Source organism: Gymnoscopelus braueri (genome assembly GCF_963280865.1).
Source record: "Gymnoscopelus braueri genome assembly, chromosome: 14".
In the NCBI taxonomy this organism is placed as follows: domain Eukaryota; kingdom Metazoa; phylum Chordata; class Actinopteri; order Myctophiformes; family Myctophidae; genus Gymnoscopelus; species Gymnoscopelus braueri.
Genome location: NC_137619.1, coordinates 21,301,923 through 21,327,974, shown reverse-complemented (window position 1 = coordinate 21,327,974; position 26,052 = coordinate 21,301,923). Strand labels below are relative to the sequence as shown.

Below are 26,052 nucleotides of genomic sequence, written 5' to 3'. Positions count from 1 at the left end.
CTCATCGATTAGGCAGGCTACCACACACACGCACACGCACACGCACACACACACACAATGGAGGGAGATAGTCAGAGAAGAATAAGTAGAAGATGGAAGGAAAGGGGTCTGTAGAAGAAGAAGAAGGAATTTTGGCATCATGTTTAACATGCAGCCTCTTTCCTGAGTGCTCTCTTGCAACCCTCCACCCTTAAATTACACCACCCTTCATCTACAGTATTCCTCCACTCCACCCTACCCTCCATCTATCCCTCATCTATCCCTCCATCCCTCCCTCCACCCCACCCTCCATTTATTGTCCATCTATAATGGAAGGGTGGTCATGGCATTTGAAAATGGTGTCATTTGCATTTAAAAACAATAAAGGCTTTTTGAAACTGATTAAATGTATTAATATGTAAAGGTAAATGTTATGTTTATAATTACTAACCCATACAATACATTACAATGTTAATAAAACGGTATTTCTATGTATAGATGTTGAATAAATATTTAAAATGAATTTTAAATATTATTTGTGATTGCGACACAGCTCATCACGACGTAGCTCAACACCATCACAACGTAGCTCAACACCATCACAACCTTAGTTTGAGCAAATGCATTGATTTCGTGCATTGAGTCGTGCAATACGAGATATTCTGTTTAACCTATTATAAGACCACCAGGTCAATAATCCCTTTCGAATCAAGCATAGTGAAATAATTTACCAAGACAGATGTGTGCCTTCTGGAGTGGAATAGATAACCCAGCTATCACTAAAATGGTGCTTTAAAAAAATTTGTAACTCACCCATGGTGTGCATCATTTAAGTTAATTATTAATTTCATGAGAGTACTCGAAGAGAGAAATCAGGTCAAATGCACATCCTCCTTACCATCCATCCCTGTGCCCACCCTCCATTTATCCTTCCATTCACCCCACTTTCCATCTATCCACCACACAGATCAATTTTCGAGTCATTGGGCATCTAATCTTCGCCACATGCAAACCAATCCCCCTCCACTGATCCCTCCATGCAACCTGACACACTGGAGACTGGACCAGGGGAGTCGGTAAGCAACCTTGCATAAGTGAACGGGCCAGTGGTGTGAGCACACACACACACACACACACACGTGCACACACACACGCACGCACACGCACGCACGCACACACACGCACGCACGCACACACACACTCTCACAGGACAATAACATACACATACAGTATGGATCGGTGCATGTAAACATACATTGTCTGAAAGGGAAGAACAAAAGCATGTGGACTATATATACACACACACACACACACACACACAAACCCACATGCGCGCGCAATCATATGGACACTGTATGCACAAAAGAACAATCTCCCTCACCACCACTCATACAGATTGTCCTAATTTGTAAGCTACTGCATGCTTTAACTTGTTACTGCGCTGTTGCCGTTAAAGTGAATGTTGTTTTTAGCTCTGTGATGAGGATGAGTGTGGGCTGTTTACAGGCTGATGCGGCTGTCCGCTCCCTTTTCCGTCCGACCATAAAACCTCCAGCGTGATGTGCTGCATAACGCTCCAATTTAGAGACCGTTACTTTGGAAAAACCATGAAAGGCATTCCAAGAAATGGTATGAAGCCCCCCCCACCCCCATCTCCCATGCTTTTGGTCAAACCCTTAAACGGATGAAGGGTGCCCCCACATCCATAAGGCCTTTTCTTGAAATTCTCTGTTGAGGTTTTTGTTCTACAAAGTTTAGAAATAGGAAGTCAATAATACCCACATACTGGAACCTGCATTTTCAACGTTAGCTAATGACATTTAAATCCAACTTCAGTTATAATCTGGTCATTTTGAAAGGATGCATAATAGAGTGTGGGTTTTGATCAACGTTCTTTTGTGACATTACCCTGACACGTATTGATTGATGAACGTAGCAGTACAGTTCCCCTAAGTGCCACACCTCCCTGCCCATCAGTTAAAGGGGTATTTCACTTTCAAATAAAATAAACATTAAAAGAATATATAATTAAATAAAAAAGTAATGGAAAAATCACGGCCCCCTCATGCATTAGAATGTCCTTCTAATGCGGGAGAGGGTCGTGATTTTTCCATTACTTTTTTTATTGAATTGTTTATATATTTTTTATATAACGTTTATTGTATTTGAAAGTGAAATATCCCTGTAAATGTTGTGCGACACTGCAGAGTTTGCCAATTAGCAGAACATCTTCATATTTAGTTATTTAAACTGGTGTTCCTCTCACTCTTTGAAGAGCTCACAGTTTATGCAAATCTCTCATTTATGCAGATATCATGCCAGCTCTCGCTGGAGGTCAAGAGGTAGCAATTAGCCACTCATGTGAAGTGGAGAGTAATAGTTTGACACTCTGAGCGCTTGGCGCTCACTGGCATCTAGCATAGGCTGCTTGCGGTGCGGACCGCGGTGCTCATTTTTCCAAATAAGTGGACGTTGTAGTCTAGTCTGTCATTTTGAGCTGAGGAACCTGTGGTCTGTCTCTGCTAAGCAGAGGCTGGCTGGTCCCTTGGCTGACCGACTGGCAGGCTGACTAGTTAGCTGGAGACTTGCTGGCTGTTTCCTAATGGTTGCCTAAGTTGAATGTCCTGCTGAATAATTGTCAGCTGGATTGCTGCCTGGCTGGCTGAAGACTTTCTTGCCCGTCTTGCTGAAGATGTGCGCGTCGGTTGGCTTTCCTACCAAGCAGCTGGTGTTTGTCTCAGGAAGCAGGGCAGTCTGATTGGGGCCACTGACGTGTCTCTCTCTTTTTTCTCTCTCTCTCTCTCCTAACTCACTCTTACTCTCTCTCCCCCATGATGCTGCACTCAGTGACAGGGTTCTATTTATGTCTGAAGCAGAAACTGCTGGCTAGCTGAGCCACCCCTGGCACAACATCTTTTTCCTCCCCTTTTTCTGTTTTTTTTCCCCTTTCATCCCCTAACTGAGAGTCAAACACTTCTTAAATGAGTGTGATCAGACTTTTCCGAGCTCTTAATTTGCCTCTTTAATCACAAACGCGTAGCTCCACCCTTCCAGTGTAAGGCATGGTCTCTGACTGAGGTGGCATTGTGGTTGTTTGAAACGGGTTTTGGTGTGGTGAGGCTCTTTTTTATTATGTCAAGATAGACCTTTGGCCCAGGGAGGGGGTGCCCTCAACCCTAGCAGATTAGAGGCCTTTAAATGTGGAGTTTGTTGGGCTGTGAACTTCTAACAGTGGCTCCCTGTGCACTGCAGCTTCCCTGCAGTCTGTTTGAGTGAATGAATGTGCAGTCCATGTCTTTTTTTAACCTTTATTTATCCAGGGAACGTTGCCTGAGCACAGACGCTCTTTTACCTTAACACCTTGCTTTACATCCATTCACCCTTCGCATGTACCTTGGAGCTGCCCAGTACATTCACAGACAAGCCTGTTGGCTATTGAGCAATATAAGAGCCTTGCCCAAGGGCACCTCAATGGTAAACGCTGATGGAAGGGACGATGTTTGTCATTTACTTCTCCCGTCGCAGATTTTCCCAGGCAAGCCGAGGATTTGAGCCGGCAACGTGTAGCCAAAAACCAAAGCACCCCCTCGTCACAGCTTGGGGTCATGTCCCCAGAGACTTCCACTGTTATTCCAATGGGGATTTGACTGACTGACCTCAGCAATGACTGAGCTGCTCACTGAACCTCAGTGTCAAGGATACAGGCTGCCATTTCTCTCGTGTTGAACTCTGAGACTTTAAGCCTGTGTCCTGTTTGGAAAGGAGGTTAAGTGCTTTGAGTTCCTCTTTGGGTGGGAAGCTTTTACAAAGGGACCTTTTGTTGAAAGAGGTGAGGTCAGCATGATTTTTTACCAATGGGCTAGGTCAGCTGAGCGCTCTGTCCCCTGCATTGTCTCACTTTCTGTGACTTCCCTGCATTTCATATTTTGGTTTTGCCTTTTTGTTAATGTATATTTCTGTACCCGCTGTAATGCCTTGTGACATAACGTGGTACTGTATGTGTATGTGTGCTGTCCAAGAACTCTGATTAAGTACATTCTTGGCGTGGGTGACCCTGAAATCTGTGCCATCATCTAGCTGTTGAGTTATACCCGCAATCATGTTGTCAAGTTGTACTGTACAGTCTATTGTAAAAATGTTAATGTCTAATGTAATTAAATGCATTATTTTGATATGATCTATTATCGATCATGCTGTATGGAGCGACAAGTGGCATAGGCCTTAACACAAAATCAAGAGAGGGCTTGAACCTGACACAAATTGCAGGGTAATTAGACTGGTGAAGAGACATATGCTGATGATGTGGCCGAGGGTGTGGCCAGCAACAAAGACTTTTTTTCCCCCCTTTAAGCATAATTACTAACAGCTATACGTGCAGTCAGAAGATGATCCTCTACTGAGCCAATAACGAGACATTGGGGCGTTGTGTCTGACTGGGACTGCTTGCCTTGTGAGCACGTAATCGTAAACAATCATCCATTGTAAAGTAATGAAATCTCTTTGGTTGCCTGTGCTGTTAGCAACAAGTCGTCTGGTCTCTTCCTGCTGGAGTGTGTGCATGCAAAGATGTGGTGCCTTACCTCTGACTACAGGTTGGCTGTGGATTTTGTGATTCCTTTATTTGCACTGGGAAATCCCTTTGGGATGTGTGCTTTTAATGTGTCAGTTTACCAACACATGGGAAATAATGAAAATATGTGCCATCAAACTAGATCAGAGTGCCTGTGTAGAAACTGGAGTGGAGGGGGGGGGGGAGAGAGAGAGAGAGAGAGAGAGAGAATGAGAGAGCAGTTTATGTAATAGTTGCTGAAATAATATAGAAAATTGCCTTCTCTCCGAAAAACAAACCACAGAACCACAAATACATCCTTTCCGTCCAACCATGTAATTCTTTTATATGAAGAACATCACTTTATATTGTTAACCCTGCCAGCAGCTAAATATAATACAATACTGAGAGAACACTTGGCCACATTTTTTATGAAATTTGGTGGGAATGATAGGTACAGTGAGTAGACTACCCCAAAGAGATGACACACCTTTGGGTCAAAAAGGTGACAATAAAGGTCAAGGTCAATATTATGTATGGTCATATCTCAGGAATTAAGAGATAGAACAGAACACAAAACAATGAAGATGTGGTGAAGGCATTTTTCTCTTATTTTTTCTTCTTTTTCTCCCAAATTACCGGTAGTCATTATGCCAAATTCCCGATTCCATATTCTAGTCCCTTGTCACTGCTTTGGTCCTATGGAGAGCACAGACAACCATGTGATTCCTCCAATTCGCGTGATGTCAAGGTCACTGACCAACCTTGGCACGTTGGAGGATTCAAAAACGTATTTTATTCTTCATTGAGATAGTAGGGAAGATGGTATACATGACACATAAGAAAGCCCAGTGGGACAGCTGTGGCTAGGCGGCCAGTAGATGATAGACAAGGGGAGCCTTGAACACTAAAACTGTCCCTAAACAGACACCACAGTTATTTTTAAGTTAGGTCAAAAGTTCTACCAGAAACCAAAATCTAGTTCCCCATGTAGCACAGTATAATCTTGTTTCCTAAAGCCAAGCTTTGTACCTCTACTCGATGAATAGTGGAAACAGTGAGTTCATGCTATGCTACTGTATATCTTCCAGGCTTTGTTACTATGTATGTGTGTGTTTTCTATTGACGCAATGTTACATAAGGATAAATTCAGCAGGAAATCCCCCCCCCCCCCCCAACTACCCCGACCCCAAAATGGGATGGTTCCTCCTTGTCCCAGCTGGAGCGAAGCAGCCATTTCACAAAGCAGATCCTAATGCTGGCTGCAGTCTTGTAATAGTTAATATAGCGGCTTTGGGTGGGTCATATTTACTGGCTCTGACTTGTGCTTTCGGCTGCGTTTCGCAGCACCTGGCATGGTCCTGTGCCAGACTGACGGACGCAAATCTGCTGTGCTGTGTGCTCCTCCGGCAGTGCCGTCCCTGGACAAACCATGCAACCCCAGATTGACCTAAATCAGGATTACACCAGGATTCCATCTGAGTTGATGTTTAATTCTGTTTAGGTTATATAAGGCATTACTGCTGCACCGCCAGGGAAAACCATGATTATTGCTACAGTTTCAGTAGGTGGCCTGCCTTTATCAGGGTGTTCAGGTATCTCTGATGCATGCATTGTTCTCTCTCTCTGCTGTGAGAGTGAACGTCATGTCAAACTCCTTGCCAATGTTTTGCAGTTTAACGTGAATTACTTATTGGCAAACATTTACCACCGGAATATAAAAGACCTCTTCCAGATTGCTAGGATCCTCTGGCAAGATCAGCATACTCCAGGAAGTACTCTTAATGAAAACATATTAAAAACGTTAAAATAAATTATCCCCACTGTCTACCATCGCTAGGTCTCTCGTCTTTTTAAGTATTTTGGGCCTCGGGCACGGCGGCATAGAATAGATACGCATTACATAAAACGGAACTACATAAATTATACGTATAAAGAGCTCCCAAAACGGCATATAAAACAAACAGCTTCACAAACAACACATGAACGTACGTGTAAAACCAAATGTTAAACTTAGAACCACGTTGACTGCCTCCTCGGCTCCTCCTTGAACCCAAAGCCCATACTATTGGTGATAAACGCAACAAGTCGTTTCGTCACCACACACAAACACACACACACACACACACACACACACACACACACACACACGCACACACGCACACACGCACTAAATGGTAAATGGTGCATTTATATAGTGCTTTTATCCAAAGCCCTTTACATAGATTGTGCATTATATTCACCCATTCACCCCCCCACCCCCTAAATGTTTGTTTGCATTACATGCACTTTCCTTCCACTTATAGCGCATGTACTCATACATGCCTGGCAACCGCTGCCTGGCTGAGTCGGCTGGCTGTTTCACTCTCGGTATGCCAGGAGGTGCCTATTATTTATTGATCTAATGACCCACTTTATCAGGGAGGTATCACTGTCACTGTCCAGGAGATGCTCAAATAGCCCTAGGGAGGATGGATAGCCTGCGTGCACGCACACATGCGCACACATAAACACGGAGAAAGAGATATCACGAGATATTGTATACAGAGAGAGAGATATCTACACACACACACACACACACACACACACACACACACACACACACACACACACACACACACACACACACACACACACACACACACACACACACACACACACAAGAAGGTCACTGCAGTAAGGCCCACAACCACAGTGGTGTTCTGTTCTGCCTAATCAGCTGTTCCACCCCACCGCTGCTCTCTTGACCTGAGACTGAAACTGTGTGTGTGTGTGCGTGCATGCATGAGTGGTCTGTACTGTCTGATGTGGGTTAAGTGTCAAAACGTATCTTGGGTAGACATCATCCCTTACACTTTGCTCTTCTGTGATTCACACAGATGCACTTTTGTTCGTGTACAGTATGCTGTTTTTGTATGCAAGTTTGTCTGTAACTTGTTTGTTGAAAAGTTCCCGGGGGCCATAAAATTGATGCATACTTGCAACAGACCACATGAAAGGATAAACCACAATACATGCACGCAATAGACAAAACATGAACATAGCGAAAACATGTATTGATTAGGGATTTGTATTCCGGCTGGGCCTACTGCTACTGCCACTAAGAATAAAAAGTGACCTTTGATCAGGAGTCGGGCCATTTTTGTCTGAGGCTGACACATGTAGGGCACACAACAAAGGAACAGACCTTAATGTCAAAACTTCCTCCAGTGACTAAACTCTTTCAAACACATCTGCTGTACGGTTCTCCTTTTTTCCGCACATCTTGTGACTCCCCGAACCAACTGCTAAGAGTCTCTGCTCCTCTGCAGCATAAGGCCATTGTGGAGAGACAGCAGCTAAAATAGGAGCGTTTGTCTGGTGCTGCTATAAGACCGTTCTACCGAAGCAGTGGCTGGTGATGGCAGTTAAAAGCAGAAAGGCAGCTGCTGTGAGCCTGAGTGGTGTTCTGTGTGCGGATGAAGAGGTGTGCGTGTGTCTGTGTGTGTGCGTTTGTCTCTGTGTGCTTGATGTGCGTGCATGTGCATACTACTTAAGTGCATGTACGTGTGTGTGTGTGCGCGCGCAGTGCAGCAGTGCACTTACACATACTGTGACATACACACGTCCTGTATCACCTGTCGTGTCATGTTGGCACCAGTGTGGAAGGCAGGTGTTCCGTGTGCTCGAGTAAAAGCAGTAAAACTTTACGAGCGCTCCCTTTAACGTGTGAAGTTCCTGTTCCTCTTGTCAGCACCATGTCCGTCTCCAGACCAACGACCCCCGGGCCAGCCCCGGCGGGCCGCGGCCCACAGGCCTGTGTGTGTGTCTGTTGTCAGGCTGTGTGTGTCGGTAGCTAAGCAGCCGCTGGCAGGCGGCCAGCGGGAGGCTCTACGTCGCGCAGTGTTGCTGAATCTGAGAGCTTAGTCAGGGATCACACTCAGACACATGGACACACACACACACACATTTAAACAATGCACTTATAACGTGCACCGAACGGAGAATATACAATATGCTCCGTGCTTACACAACATGCACACGCCCACCATAAACAGAGACACGCATGTACACACGCAATGCTCAAGAGACATAATATTCCTCTCTGAGCATGTTATGGTGTTGGGAGAGCATGCTTAGGGAACTAGTTGTTTTTCTGCATTGTTCCTCACACAGTCACACACGCAGACCCTTACACACACACACACACACACACACACACACACACACACACACACACACACACACACACACACACACACACACACACACACACACACACACACACACACACACACACACACACACACACACACACACACACACACACACACACTAAAGCCTGATAGTTGCACACCAGTGTTGCACACTGAAAATAGCACATATACACAGCACACAATGCTGTAACACGTTGTTTGTAGATTGGCTATTTTCAGCACATGCGACATCGACATGCAGCCAAGTATTAATTAACCCATTAAGACCTGAGGCCGATTAGACATGCCTTATAAATCAGTAGTTCTCACACTTTCAAGATTTTTCTAAAATGTTCAAAAATAGCAGATGTGTGCGAGCTTGTGCATCTGCTTTTTTTTTTCAATAGCCAACGGTAAAAAACTAGAATGACACAGATGTCATTTTAATGGGTTTAAAAAAAGCATAACTCTGACCCAAACCCTTAGCCTAACTTCTAAATGTCTAATCCTAACCCCAGCTTCACCCTGAATCTTTTCATAATTGTAACCATAACTCCCCAAATGTTTTACCATAAAACAACAATTTCTCTTGTGAAGATCAGGAAAATTGTCCTGACAAAGCCTATTTCTCAACTTCTGCTATTCTTCTGGAGGCATTTTGACCTCACAAGTTTACACACACACACACACACACACACACACACACACACACACACACACACACACACACACACACACACACACACACACACTCTCTCTTGTAAACTGTTTGTCACCCATGGCAACAAGCTGGAACGAGGGAGGAATGGTATGGAGGGGGGCGAAAGTGCAGGAAATGAGGGAGGGAGGAACGGAAGGAAGGAAGAACGGACGGGCAGCTCATCAGGGCAACAGATTATAGAAGTGACTGACCACACCTGTTGGAGAAAGAGAGAGAGAGAGAGGATGGTAAGGACAGAAGGGGCTAGTGAAAGAGAAGTGTGTGTGTGTGTGTGTGTGTGTGTGTGTGTGTGTGTGTGTGTGTGTGTGTGTGTGTGTGTGTGTGTGTGTGTGTGTGTGTGTGTGTGTGTGTGTGTGTGTGTGTGTGTGTGTGTGTGTGTGTGTGTGTGTGTGTGTGTGTGTGTGTGTGTGTGTGTGTGTGTGTGTGACATTTGGTGGACACTTGCACTACCATAAGTGCACACATTTGGCTGATACAGACATCCAAATATTTCCAATTTATGTCTACAGTTTGAGTTTGTACAGAATTGTTTAAGCTTTTCAGATATGCCTGACTTGAGATGGGTAGTATGACAATGTTTAAGGGAGTTACAACACTTAGTGTTGTATAAAATCGGACCGACACTGATTATGCTCTTAAATGGTACAGTAAATGGACTACATTTATGTAGCGTACAGTGAATTTGTAAAGTTCTGAGTGTTGATTTGACTCGGAGAGTGTGCAAATAGATTGTTGAATGTACATCTGCACACTCTCTGAGTTAAATGCACACTCATGACTATACTGTGTATTATCAGCCTACATTTTCTGTGATGATGGAATAGAGGGAGAGAGAGAGAGATGAGACACAAATAGGCCTGCCTGTCACAAGAATGAATAATTGCCTAATCATTATTTTGCGTTATCATTAATAATTGTTTCCATGTAGACAAATGTTCATACATTTTCCAAAAATATAATATATAGTATTTTCATAGTTTTGAGTATAAAAAAAACAAACATAAATTAAAGTTGTATTCATAATTATATTCCAATGTTCATTGTCAAAAACACAATTAAATCATTATTTGCCATTATTTTGTCACAAAACGCTCACACACATCCTTCATTTGGTCTTTGGGCTTTGATCCCAGGATCCATAGGGTAAAAATCAATCACTCGCACCAGCTAACTGCTCCCCCGACACTATTCTGTGTACAGTATGTGTGTTCACGTGAGGCACTTTACCAGCATATGGTTTCTAACCTTTTTAGTATGCTGTAGTGATACAGGTGCATCTTTCTTTGCAGGTGACCTACTTAGCATGCAGATGGTTTCTTTCAACAATTTGTGTGTGTTTGTGCAGTAGGCATGTGCATGTGTTGTAGTTAACATACATAATGTTTTTTATCAAGGTTTTAGTATGCTTCTCTGTGTGTGTGTGTGTGTGTGTGTGTGTGTGTGTGTGTGTGTGTGTGTGTGTGTGTGTGTGTGTGTGTGTGTGTGTGTGTGTGTGTGTGTGTGTGTGTGTGTGTGTGTGTGTGTGTGTGTGTGTGTGTGTGTGTGTGTGTGTGTGTGTGTGTGTGTGTGTGTGTGTGTGTGTGTGCATTTGCATTTGATCATTGTTCAAGGTAACTTTATTGTCATTCAAACTATACATAGGACAAGTGTACAGCAGAACAAATTTACTGGAATGTATTTAAGAAATGCTATAAACAGAGTTAATTGTTATAGGGGTTTTGGCAAAGGGTCAAGTGTTAAGGTGGTATTGGCCTAACACTGAAATGACAGCCCAGAACTGGTGCTAATATGCTGTTTATCTGTATTCTCCACACACACACACACACACACACACACACACACACACACACACACACACACACACACACACACACACACACACACACCCCTAAGATTAACCCCCTCTGTCAGGGTAGCAGGTGACACTCTTCCTCCTCCCTTGCATTTCACGCCATTCCACAACTCCCTTCTTGCTTTGTGTCTCTCCACAGGGTATTATTGTGTAGCTGACATAACCGGCCTCCACAAATAAAACTAATAATGATAATGGTATTATCGGCTTTGACTGCTGTACTATATTGAGTGTTTCTGTTGCTTTATGAAGTGAAAGGCTCAACTGGCTGCCAGGCTATAGTGGTGGTGTAATGGTTAATATCTCGATCGTGATATCCTCAGCAGGACAACATGATACAAGCCACATCATGGGTGGACCAGGGTCCAACCATTGGCCCTGGGTTCTCAAGTTCTCCAGTGCTTGCCCTTCTTTTTTTCTTTTCTTTTTTTTTCTTTTCTAGTGACCGCTGCCACGGTCACTAGTCTTCCTGGGGTTCACATAAAACATCACAACATAAAACAACATACAATATTCATACAATTACAAACAACAACTGACACTCGTCAGTCTAAACCTAAGATACACTATTAAATTGCCAATGATGTTAATATAGGAACATAGCCAGGTAAAACAATTGGACCTCCACATGGAGCATGGTCAGGAAAAAAAGATCAATATAGTATGATAGGGTAAAAATACAAATAACCTAGGATAAAAGTCAAACCCTCTTCTTTCCTACTGCCCGCTCTCCTTTCAGAAAAACAAAAAAGACAACAGGAAAGGCGTAATATTTTTGTAATACATCTAATAAATGTTCACTGCCTGCACACTGCCTGGCTTAAAGCTGTAACGCTGGCTCTCTTATTGTGTGCAAAGAAAATTCCCCTCTGGGCTGGGTAAGGATCTATTCTCCACTCTCTCACTCTCTCGCTGCATGTGTGATGTTGCTTGTTAGGGAGCTGACTGTAGAATAACTGAATATAGACCTGTTGGCGTTGTTGAGGGAACCTGTCAGGATAAGTTCCAGATGTGATGCTCGCTCTCAGACTTTCACCGTGTGCCATTTTTTAGTTCATGGAAAGAGAGCTGTACCATTTCTCTTTTTGTCCCCCTCTCCAGTGTCAACATGTATTTAAATGTTTTAAATTTTTCGGGTGTTAATCTAATCCAATTGCAGTGACTGAGGCAGGTACAATATCGTTTTCAGGGCTTGCTTAATTGAGGACGCTCTGTGAGAGTTCATGTTGATGGTTACAACATTATTTGTGATCAAACCCGTGTCCTGTAAATGCTTACAGGACACGCTTGCCTCGTTCACGAATTGACACCCACTGCGATAGTAGTTTTCTTCCAGGTGTTTTTCTGCTCAGTGATACACCTGTGAGGAGACTAAAAGACCAAAGCTGTGAGAGGTGCTGATTGAGTTCTGAGATGTATTCAAGTCTACGAGGCTGGAAGGGAAGGATGATAAAAAAAAAATAGTTACCTTTCCTGTTTTGCTATGAGAGTCCTCCGTTTACCACTCTTTGTAGTTGTCAGGCAGAAATCTTCTCTCCACATTTCAACTTTTAGGTTTTTTTACCCGCATAAATTAATGCCCTACTTTGTCATACAAGTGTCGCGCAAAGGTGGCAAAAATTCGATCTGCTATGCTATTTTTGATACTTAAAGGTTTCATGACGTTCAGTTTTACCACACATTAAAAGTCTTTGTCATGGTCCTTCAAACGTGTATAGAAAGTTTTAACAAAAAAATCCACTCCATTGATCCATGGCAGGTGTTTTTCTCTCACATTTCTAAAGCCTTTTCAACTGCAATGAAAAAAGAAATCTTTGCCTGCGGGTGTCGCTGGTGAGGGATTTTGCCTGTCAATCATCGCCTCTGCTCCGCCCCCCCAAAGGAAAGGATAGGGGAGGGGCGAGGAGGAGAGTGGGCGGGATTAATCGGCTGTGACCTCACTGCCGAAGGGCCAAGCTCAGATTACTTTTCAGCCTAATTATTCAGAAAACCCCAGACCACAGAAAATCCACTGAATGTTCAAAGTTCAGATTTTTTGGGTGTAATTGAGGTCATAAAACCCCAAACCCCCAAAAAAACATTAAAAAAAAAAAAAAAGTGAAAATGAATGTCATAGAACCTTTAAGAATGATTTTGAAAGTGGTTACGTCTGTCTGGGTTTTATAAATATTTAACCAATGAAAAGTAACAAGCTTGTGACTAAATAATAACTACATTGGATCTATTGGAACACAGGTTCTGTCTTTTTTCCCCCATTTCCTGAAATGTAACGGTTTTGGACATACAAGGTTTCCACCTGACACCAACGATATTGATGTCCAGATGTCTAGAGTGCTTATTCTGTGTAAACTTAATGGAAATGACTGGTACACTTTGTACGAAGCCATCAGCTTTTCTCTCACTCAGACTAATTTCCTGTGTCTTGAGTAGAAAGTGTGTGTGTGTGTGTGTGTGTGTGTGTGTGTGTGTGTGTGTGTGTGTGTGTGTGTGTGTGTGTGTGTGTGTGTGTGTGTGTGTGTGTGTGTGTGTGTGTGTGTGTGTGTGTGTGTGTGTGTGTGTGTGTGTGTGTGTGTGTGTGTGTGTGTGTGTGTGTGTGTGTGTGTACGTGCGCGCATGCATTATGTATGTGTGTGCACTGTTCTAGTTTAGAGAGGTGACTTCCTTTGTGGGATTCCATTGAGCGCGTGTGGTGGAGGTGTGATTGGCAGATTGCTGAAGATGATGGACACCATGTGTTCTGGGTGCGGGAACCCCAGTGCATGTGAAAACTCCCGTTTCCTGTCAATAGTGTGTGTGTGTGCATAATGCCGTGTGAAACGTTGCCACGGAGTAGATTTTGCAACGTTTTTGTACATCCTACACAAGCTAGCCGAAGTGGTTGTTTCTGAATGCCTTTGTACGCTGTCCTTCACTCGCAGCGTGCAGCTGGCCTGACGGGAGTATGAGCCAGCTGATGTCATCATAACCAGGATACCAACAAAACGTTCTCTTCGCTCTGTGCCGAAATAGCATCTTCATCACCCGAACCTTTTGTTTTAGATGGAATGGAATTTGTTTTTGACATGACCAATCCTAGGATATGAGAGATTATCTTAAGAGAGGTTATTCTACACAAGACCAGACCTGCACCTGCTCTAAAAGGTACCTTGAGGTCAAACTTAAAGCTGAAGCCACAGGTATTTGGCACAGTATTGCAGAACTCCATATTTTGCAAAGCATAGGGAGAAAAAGTCTGTTTTAAACATCGCATTAAACAGATTTACATATCTGAGTTGAGACAGAAAAACAGCATATTAACTAACACCTGTTTGGGCTGACATTTCGGTTTCCTGACAATCAGTGTTAGGCCTATAAGTTACCATGACCATTTGCCCAAAACTACTGTAGGTTTCTGTATTATTTATTATTTTTAGATTTTGGAGTGGACAATCTCTTTTTTTTGTCAGCGCACTAAGCCTTATTTTTTACTTTGTCGGATGATAGTGTCACATTGTAATGCGTTGTGAGCTTGTAAATCTGCTATTTTGGTCTAAAATGACATGCCCAAAATAGAGACGCCAGGTTGAAAGTGGTTAAGTACATTGAAATGTGCGGAAAAGGCTGATGTGACTTTGAATGCTGGAATGACTTGGAGTATGAGATCTTTTGTTGGAAGCCCTCTGCTTGACCCTCTCTGTTCAGGCCAGTGGGACTACAGCAGTCTCCGAACCGCTCCACTAATCTATGCTCCAACAGAGTCGTGATGAACACACATACAATGGCCAAAATCATGTCGATTTTTTTTAAATTAAGTCAAATACTGACCATGTGCTGTGGACTCGGGTATTTTGGCATGAAACAAACCTAAACACTTACCCTAACCCCAACCAAAGGAGCCATGCAACACTAAGCACAGTGTCCGTAACATTGCCTAACTGTAACCAAAATAGAATAACTAACTAAAGTGAAACAAAAAAACTGAGCATAAATAACCGCAACCAAAAGTGACAACAAATCCATAACAAAACACTGGATGGTTAAGTTGACATGGTCCACATTTTCATTCCTGAACTTTGCATGTAAACCTTTGTGAGCTACACTACACATTGGTAAGGGCTGTGCCTTTCTTAGGATTATGTATGAATCTCGTGAACACACACACACGCACAAACACTCTATTTTCCATGCTTTAGTCATGTACTATAGTTCTTCCTGGCAAGGAGGAATTCTTGGAATTATAGGAAGGGTGAGAACTTCATCTTCTTGGGATGACTTGGTAGATCAGAAATTTCTATTTTGGTTCATTTCATTTTCTCATGCCCCCATTTTTCTTTTTCTCCCTGACTCTGTCAATCTCTCTTCCTCTTTCTCGCTCTACTTTGTCCCTGCTGTGATTTTGTGTGTGTGTGTGTGTGTGTGTTATGCGTGTGTCTTTATATTTGTGCATGTGCATGCATCTTAGTCACCCACTGATGTGTACCCAAAGTCAACAGTTACTGGCACCCTGTCCTGCTCCACAGGAAGCACACACGTGCACGTCCGTCCTGTTTTATTCATTTGAGCGTTAACCTGACAGAGACCTTTTGGTCATCACAATAAACTAATGAGCTTTGAGTCTAGTGGGAGAGAGAGATATGAAAGTATTTTCCTATTTCTAGGCCGACTGGATTTGACAGTGTTATCTTTGCTGAGCGTGTTTCACAAAGAGACCCGTTGAGAGAGACCACAAGAGAGCACATGTGTCAACTGGTGTCACAACATCCCGGGTTCGATTCCCAGCTTGGCATTTGTGTTGCATCGTCACCTCACCTGTCTCTGTGCTCATGCACTTTCCCATCCCTTGACATATAAATCTTTGAGCAGTGGTTCTCGTAGAGCAAACTTTTCCATGTCAAGGACCCCCATCTCAAAAATATTGTTTTAAAAAATAGCAGATCTTGCGCTATGAGCTTGTATTGTATGCTATATTGTATGATATTTTTTAATAGCCAAAGTATAAAATATGGTTAATGTGGTTCAAATGATTGTGATGCTATATTAACTAATTTTGCTGGGGACCCCCTGGTACCCCCCCAAGGACCCCTGGGGGTCCCCGGACCCCACTTTGAGAACCACTGCTGTAGAAGAGCACCCATTATGATGATGATTTTGGTGACCTTGTTTGCCACGGCCTGTGACTAAGAACTGTGTCAGGCTGGGATTATCTGCAGTCTGCTTTGTTTGAGCGTACAGTAGGTTGAGGTCTTATCTTGATCTACCTTGTTCTCTTTCTCGCTCTTACCTCCCTCAAGAAATGCATAATGTGTGTTCATAGAATGAATGAATTCATGAATGACCAAAACAAACAAACAAACAAAAAAGTAGTGGCTCCAGAACCATCGGTATGATACCCACGACGTCTAACTGCATTTAGGCATTCGTTTAGAGATGGATAACTTAAGGTATACGGTACAAATCATTAGGTTACGGAGGTTTTGTTTAGCTTTAGGCATTAGGTTAGAGATGGTTAAGTGTACATAAAGAGGTATTCGGTTAGACACGAGATAGTTAGGCTTAGATATAGTTTGGTGAGGTCAGGGTAAGGACAGATTGACCTCAAATCCCCATAGTCAGAGCTTATATATAATTTGGGTTCTTGTACCAGCTCAGGAGCCTTGACCTAAAACAAAATGTACCAGTATTGGCCAGTGTAATACAGTATGTAATAGGAACTGAATCTCTCTCCCTCTCTCTCTACAGGGCAGGACAGGGCAGTGGGCACTGCCAGCAACGGACGCATGAAGGATGAGAGGGCGGAGCTGAGGCTCAGCTGACCCTTTCCCCTTCCTCTTCCTCTTCTTCCTCCCCTCTCTTCCAGTAACCACCAGCGCCTGTTTTCCCCTCCTCCTCTCTCCTTCCTGTCTCTTCTCGCCCTCCTGGGTGAACCTCACCAGCCTTGCCTCCAATCCCATCCTCCTCCTCCTGTAACCTCAGCCAGCCGTGCCCAATGTACTCCCCCGAGCAGGAAAACATCTCCACTACAGCCTCCACCAAAGTGCCAGTCAAGTATGGAGAGCTCATTGTGCTGGGGTAAGCACCTGTAACCAGACCCACGCTCAAACTATTGTGCCAGGGATTTTATAGCCAAAGTATAAAATATGATGCCTTCTGTGTGTGTGTGTGTGTGTGTATGTATGTATGTATGTATTGTATGTCACTCTGTCCACAATGGCTCATATACACACATCATCAAATCACAAGACAAAGCCATTAAACGTCATAATTAGTGTGGTTGCCCTAACAGGGCAACCAGACTATAGTAATCCTTACACTTTATTATTATTATAGATAAACAATATTTCAAAACACATCACAGCCCACAGTTTTTATTCCCCAATTTAGTGCCATATCTCAAAATGACCGTCTTGACCTGGAATCGTGCGCTTGTATTTTGCTAAGAGATTGGTTAAATAGTTTAATTGATATTGATTTATTAGTGCATTAAATTTCCCCATCCGCTTTAATGGAAAAGTGAAAAAACTCAAATTCAAGTATTTTTTTCTCAGAAACCGTAAGAGCTAGAGTTACCAGATTTGGAGAGGAGGTTTATAATTTAGTCCGAAATTATTGAAAAAATAATTACACTAATCGGCCACATGGTGGCGCTATAACAGCCCCCTTTACGTTTTGGCCTATAACTCTTGAACCGTAGGTCTTAAAATCAAAATTTATTTTCCCTAGATTCCTTGGGTCATGACGCATCTCCCCATATAGGCCACGCCCATTTGCGTCAGGACAGATTTTCCGCCATTTTGAATTTTCTTCAAAACACACTTTTAGCTCCTCCTCCCATATATTTTGTCCAAATCTAACAAAAATCGGTACACATGATCTCTGGACCCATGCGATGAACATATCCAAACGGCATTTTGATAGTCCTTACCGTTCGTCCGTAATTGGCTTCCGAAGTTAGTGGGAGGGGCCCGTTTTATCAAAAATGCCAAAAATCACAAACAAAACGTCCAATCGATCCCAAATTTTAATCACATGTCGAGGGTGGTTTACTCAACAAATCCCCAAAATAATTTCCACTTTGATCCATAGGGGGCGCCACAAATGCTCAGAATGTAACCGTTGCAAAAACCTTATTTTGGGGGGATCAATCCTTTTGAAACGCAAGTGATCTAAGGAGTTACGGAGTTACGTGACAATGTAATTGGCACAGCCTCCGACGGTATTCCTCCCAGCGTATTCCTCGAGTCCCGGCGACAGCGACCCGCGACTAGCGTCGGCGCAACCACACTCTGCAATTGCCCTGAATTGCGACGCGTCTAGTTCAGTATTTGACATACAGTGGGGGCGCAGTTTGACCGATCAAGTTCAAGAAGGTCAATTATTGTATGTTAAAATGTGGCGTTTCATGACTCAACTATGAGAGACATGGTGGCATGACTACACTGTAAAAAATCCTGATTGTTAGTTTAACTCTGAGGGTGTACAAATGCAACTTTTTTAATTAGATTAACACCTAGGATTTAGCCAACATCGAATGATTAATGATGTGTACAGGGCTAGAAAATCATACTGTAGGTTGCCATAACACATGAATCCATGCAGAGCCTACAGTACATACACCTGTAGCCTGTAGACATTGCAGAACACACACCCATTCTCCACCCAAGCCTCCACCAGTCAAGAGCCAGCCAAGAAGGAGGAGGTCATTGAGTTGGGGTCTGCAGTGAGGCAGTCGTCATTTTCACGCAGTGCGCACACAGCTCTAACGACATACCGCAGGTGTCACTCGCACAAGAAGTGAGCGAGATGCGTCCACCCGATGTTCAGAACAGCTCTTTTTGTCTTCATGAATAATTTGGATGTCTGGCTAGAATCGCTAAATTATTGAGTGGGCTTAAGAAAAAATGAGAATATAGCCCTAACTGAGATTATAAACCTCAGTCAGGCTGTCTTTTAATTCTTCTAGAGTTATTTTGGTCCTGTACACCTGTATGTGTATAATAATTTGTGCTCGAGGTTCAATGTGTGAACCTGGTCATAGTTTGATATTGGTCACAGTTGTTTTTGTTTAGTTTTCAAACTCGTTGGCCAGGGAAGGGTTTCACTAAAGCACATTATGCTTCTTTCTCAACACAGTTCTGCTTCACATTCATTCAGTCATACTTGTTTACACCTGGGAGCTGCCCAGTACAACAACAGCCTTCTACTGTTGGCCACTGAGCAGCTCCGCTGGCCTGATTGGTCACAGATGTATTGGTCATAGCTGGATGTATTAGTCACAGCTTACATCCCAGCCCCAACACTACCGCTCACAATCAGCCGTGCGTTGGTCACAGTCAGGGCCTGGGATGACTTTGCTGGCTTGTTGGGACACAGTGTGAACACTGGAAAAATTTCCCTAGTAGGAAGTAGAGTAAGAGAACGACAAAAAAGTAACATCTGAGGAACTTAAACCCTATTTTATACTTTGTCGTATGACGGCATTGTGTGAAAATTTTGAAAATAGCAAGCTCAGAATGCATTGGGATGCGTGACATCTAGCGACATGGCCAAAATAGGGACGCCAGCTTGAAATTGGTTAAAAATGTTCCCGGTGTAAATGGAACACACTGATTAAGGTAGGACACAGGCATTAGTTGTGATGTCGGTGAATTAAATAACATTAAGCATAGCAGAAAACTGGTTTTCTTCAAGCACTCGCCCTGCCCTTCCCTTCCCCCAGAACTGTCTGCTCAGTGTGAGGGAGAGAGAGAGATTTGTTTTGACTGCATACCCCGCGCTCAGCTGTAGGAAAAACCTCCACCACTCCCTTCTGCTTGGCCTTAGTGTACCACACGCACGCACGCACAAATGAAAGCAGGCATGAAGGCACACAGAAAAAAAGCAATCCTGCATGCTTACTCCTGCATGCGGGGAACACGGTACATTACACGTGCACAGGGATGCACAGACAGTGCGAGGACGTGTATGTGCTTGTGCTTGTGCACATGCATCCATCTACACACACACACACACACACACACACACACACGTTCCCTAGTGTCAGTGGACAGTGAAGGACTTCCTCCATCTCTCCCTGTGCGTCCTGTATTTCCCCCGAAGGACTGTTCCATTCCTGTCCAGCACTCCAGCACAAACAAACTGTATACAAACTTTCACTTACGCCTAATTTATACTTGATAGTGTCGCTTGCCAAAAATAACTTTACAAGCTTATAGGTATGTTCTTTTTGGCAAGTGACACCCTTGCACGATTGGAGTATAAGGTTTACACTCTTTCACTCTCTCTGTCTCTCTCGCGCACACACACCTTTGGAATGCGCAGAAAAACAGCTCACAGATATCACACAACTGTCATACAGACATAGACCCTCTTTCGAGCTCTCTCTCTACAGGGCAGGACACTATGTGTGTCTCTCTCTCTCTCCCTCACACACACACACACACACGCACACGCACACGCACACGCACACACATCCCAGCTGACTCACTGTTTGTTGCTTTGAGTTGTATGTGCTGGAGCAGTATTGTCTGGGAGATGACAGTGGAAACTTTCCTATGTGGAAACTCTCAGCAGGCAGTAAAGTCCATACGTTTACAAGGGAGAACCCAGTTTTCCATTTTCCACTCGCATGTCTGGGTTCAAGGTCAGGCCATGCCATCCCAAGGTCAATGGGCCTCTTGAAGAAGTCATATAACAAAAAAACACTGAAGTGTAAACTTTTCTATGTATTTATTTGTGCTTTTTACTGTGGCAAAATGTAATTTAATATGATATGTGGATGTCTTAACCACTTAAGCCCTATACAGTATACTTGTCGTACGACAAATAATGAAAATGACAGATATACTGTACAAGCTGACAACATGTCACATTGCGATGAATTGTGAGCTTGTAGATCTTGTTGATCTTAAAACATTTTAAATATGGTTAATCTAACCATTTTATTTCCAGTATGTTGTGTACTGTAAAACATCTCTAGCTAGAAGCTTCCTCTGAACTTCATATCGTTGCCTGGTCTACTGTATCTGGTCAGAGTGCTGCTTGGTCCCCATGTAGCCATCTGTATCTGGCAGTATACCGGATGAATATACAGTTATAACACGCACACGCACACACACACACACACACACACACACCCCCACACACACACACACACACACACACACACACACACACACACACACACACACACACACACACACGCAGTGCCGTGTAGGACCCATCAACATGCAGCCTTGGTGGGTTGTCCTCCTGCCTTACGTGGTTCCAACATTAGCATGCTCGTAGCGTTGCTAATGGCCTAATCCACAGGAATGCTGTATAGTCTCTGGAGATGAATGTGTTTGCTGCACCGGGGAACATCTCTGTGGCTTTTTAAACAGCTCTGCTTCTCATGGGCCTGAATACACCATGCCAACGTCCCTGGCCCTTTTCAGATCTGTGTGTGTGTGTGTGTGTGTGTGTGTGTGTGTGTGTGTGTGTGTGTGTGTGTATATTTATTAAACTAGCAGCCCTCACACCTACGTTATGCCGATCCGACTGATCGGGCTTTGTCAGAGTACCAGTTGTACCCATCTGTCTGTGTCCCTATTATGCCCATATAGTGCTTGCCAACGTGTCGTCACCACGGGGGGGCGTGGCATAGTAGCTGCAGACATACCGGTGGGGGTCAATGTTAAGTCAACCTGTTTATACCCCCACCAAGATGTCCACGCTACCAAATGACACTTGTTGACGCCCCCTTCCGGATTTTTTTGGTACGCACTATATGGTGATCCCTGATGTCATTAGAATATGCCCATATACCCTGTATATTGGCATGCCCATATATGGGCCTATTGGTCGGATTGGCGTTTCTGGACAACCGCATATCCGAACAACTTGGCGGAGGGCACCGCACTCCCTCAAGTCCTTGCCGATGCGTGCACCGAGTTTGAAGTCGAGTCGGTCCCATATATGCACATGACCATATATGGGCATAGTGGGCGGATCTTTGGCTCTCTGGATCTCCATATATGCATATGGACATCGGGTTTGTTTATGTTTATGTCTGAGTCATAATGACATGCCTACATATGGGCGTATCGGGTTTGTTTATGGTTAGGTCTGAGTCGTAATGAAATGCCTATATATGGGCGTATCAGGTTTGTTATGTCTAAGTCGGAGTGACGTGGCCGTGGTCCTGCCTATATATGGGCATATGGGTTTTGTTTATGGTTATGTCTGAGTCAGAGTGACGTCAGAGGTCTCCCTTAAGGCAATTTTGATATGGCCTACCGTCGGTATGTTGATCTATAAACTTTGATATACAAACTTTGTTACACAACATTGATATGGGACCAGAACTCGGTATGATACCGACTCCTGATCCCATATCAATGTTGTGTAACAAAGTTTGTATAAACACACACACACACACACACAGATGTGGGGGAAAAGTGGAAAACAGACACTGGGGAGGTACTGTAGGGTACACAGCCCGCCCCCGCTCATAGACTCCCATTCTAACCATGTATTTTTAGATGCTCTGTGAGATGAATCTCAACATCCTATTTGGTATTTTTGTTGGTGTCTCATGGAAAGTCTTGGCCGCGTCCAATGTTTATATGTTTGTATCTCAGTGAAGTGTTCTAAATGATTAGGAATCTGCACACGGTAAAATCCTCAGTGTTCTTTCACTGTAACTCTGAGAGTATACAAATGTACGTTTGGTACACCCTCAGTTATAAATGGATAAATTAACTACAAATTAATGACTGTGTAGATTTGTTGTGTTTTTTTGTGGAATAAGTAATTAACAAAGTGATACAAATTAAAGCAACTAAATGTTTATTTTAGACCTGAGAGATTTTTCGGTCAATTATCTGAGGGGACACGACTTCATTGAAAGTTACCTTTACAGATACCAAGAAAGTTTGCAGTTTTTTTTCCTCTGATATTGCAGGCTTACTTACTATGAGCACAAACATATTGCCTAACACTGGACCTTAACTCATTCCATGCCTAGAACGACTAAAACGACTTTTGTCCTTTAACCCTGTCTGCCAAGAACGACTAAAACGACTTTTAAATTTTTTTTCTTTCTTATTTATTCATCTTTTTTTTAACCCAAAGACCAAGGAGATATGAATTTTTGAAGATCTAGACTCCCATCCACTTGCTTGTTAACTTAAAACTTAAACATTTTGTATCTCGGCTCCTGAGTACTTTTTTTTTTCAATGAAAAATCTCTGGCAGTGGGCAAACGCAAAAAAAAAAAAGTTCTGGCAGTGAATGAGTTAATATGAGAGAATATTTATACACACACACACACACACACACACACACACACACACACTTGAGTCACAGACGCACACTGGTACTCATAGACACACAAACTCCTTCCCTTGTTGCTGTGCTCATGGGATCCTCGGCCAGCAACACCCTGCTCCGTCTCCGGCGGGACGCCATGGATACACCCTAAACTTCACCCTGGTTACGCTCTCTTGCCATGGTTACTCCACCTAAATGTTACTAGGAGGCTGCTCTCTCGCCATGGTAACACGCAAACGCTTCCAGGGTTGTTTGCTCTCCATGGATATGCTCTCTCACTCAGCGAACACAAACACTCACAATGTAGCCTGGGCTGCCTGGGACGCAGTCCTGCACGCCTTACTGCAGTAGTACTCAAACGTTTTCGTGCCAAGGACCCCTAAATTGACATACATTTGGCCGCGATTCCCATCTGAAAATGTTTTGTGCCAGGCAGGGCCCCCCAGAAGAGAAGATTTGTGATCAGAATGTGAAATTATTAAAAAATGTTCAAACACTTGGGCACGAGAGTGACGCGTGCTTGTACTGTATATCTGCTATTTTTTATTTATTGCCAAGGTATAAATGGATAAAGTGGTTAAAATGATTGTGATGCTGTATTAACACATTTTGCTGGGGACCCGTGGAACAACCCCCCCCAACGACCCCTAGGGGTCCCTGAACCCCACTTTGAGAACCAAAGTCTTACTGCAGATTGTACCCTTGTATGATGGAAGTAGGACCTTAATTCACGAAAAAACATATTAAGTTGAAATATGGAGATGCAAGGTTTTTGCATGACAGCAACGATATCCATATTATATCGATATCCTGATATCGTCGGGTGAAAACTTCATATGTACAAAAAAGAACCTTCCATTGGATCCAATTTAGTTATTATTTATTTATTACTTGTTAATACTTTTCATTGTCGGACTTAACCACTCTCATGATCACTTTCAAAATCTTTAAAAAATAGCAAACATAGCAGAATGATCTACAAGCTCACAATGCATAACATCATGTGAACATTGTAGATCTGCTATTTTTGCTACTTTTGCACAACACTTACAACCAGTTAACAATATCTGAATGTATAATGTCCCGGGTTCGACTCTGGCCTAAGGATTTGTGCTCCCTCCCTCGTGTTCCTTTCTCTCTTCGGTCTCTCCTTACATGAAGCCAAAATGTCTTAAAGTAAACAACACATTATGAGCCTCCTGTTAGACTCAGACTTCGTATAAACTCAGAGAAGCAGGGCCGACTCGAACCCGATCCCACACAGTAAAATGAAATCCTTAATTAAACTACGCCAATGTACAAATGGAATGAAATAATTCCGTATTGGTCCATTTTCTTGTACACTGTTAAATGACCACTTTACAGCGCATGCACTTCTGGTGATTGGGATTGGTTACTGCTGACCACACACACACACACACACACACACACACACACACACACACACACACACACACACACACACACACACACACACACACACACACACACACACACACACACACACACACACACACACACACACACACACACACAGAGAGAGCAGAGTGTCGTTGGGAGTCACAGAGAGCCTATTCTATCCCTGTGTAAGCTACTGTTTATTCTCCTTTGGTTGGTCGTCTATCAGACCAAAATGAGTCGCTTGTTTATTTTCTCAGCCATTCAACTTCACAGCCCTTTGTTGTTCATGTGGACGTTACCAGCATGCACTGTATAACAAGTATAGGGTGTGTGTGTGAGAGAGAGGGGTGGGAGTACAACAGAATACCACAAGTCTTTTCCACAATGACTGTTTTCCAGTGTATTATACAACTGCGCAGACAATAATGCCCCATTGTCTTTTGTTTGCTTGTGCGTATGTTTCGGGTTGTGTGTGTGTGTGTGTGTGTGTGAGTGAGTGTTTGTGTTTCCGTGCACGTTCATAATCAGGTATATATACTAATCCAACGTGTGTGTGTGTGTGTGTGTGTGTGTGTAGGTACAATGGCTCACTGCCTAATGGGGACCGAGGCAGGCGTAAGAGTCGTTTCGGACTGTGTAAAAGACCTAAGGCCAACGGGGTCAAACCTAGCACTGTACACGTTGCCTGCACTCCACAGGCAGCCAAGGTGAGACACACACACACACACACACACACACACACACACACACACACACACACACACACCCACACCCAGTGTCACGCCTGTATTACTATAATTGTGAGAACATCAGCATTTTTAACTCTTAACACTGAATCAAGAAATTGCTAATCTACAAGCTCACAATGCGTCGCAGGCTTGTAGATCTTTTTTCTGCATGACACTGGCACACAACTTAAGTATACATCAGGCATAACTCCAACCCTAACCCCTAAACCTGACCTCTAAATGTCTAATCCTAACTCTAACTCTTTTCCCAATTGTAAACCTGACTCAGGAACACACACACACACACGCGCACACACACACGCGCGCGCACACACACACACACACACACACACACACAC

The 26,052-nt window shown here is 43.4% G+C and overlaps 1 protein-coding gene across 6 annotated transcripts in view; it reads left to right on the top strand.

Moving 5' to 3' along the window:
* The window catches only part of LOC308099860 (E3 ubiquitin-protein ligase pellino homolog 1), a 59,007-nt gene that overhangs the window by 20,828 nt on the left and 12,127 nt on the right, over positions 1-26,052 (top strand). For 3 of the 6 annotated variants that reach the window (XM_080448694.1, XM_080448693.1, XM_080448689.1), the window contains exons 2-3: positions 16,995-17,324; positions 25,543-25,672. In XM_080448694.1, the coding sequence (XP_080304820.1) occupies positions 17,242-17,324; positions 25,543-25,672 (213 nt within the window). In that variant the 5' untranslated portion in view covers positions 16,995-17,241. Of the gene's footprint in view, positions 1-946; positions 1,056-14,201; positions 14,418-16,994; positions 17,325-25,542; positions 25,673-26,052 lie in introns of those variants that run through there. The other 3 variants (XM_080448691.1, XM_080448690.1, XM_080448692.1) reach the window with 2 other exon arrangements.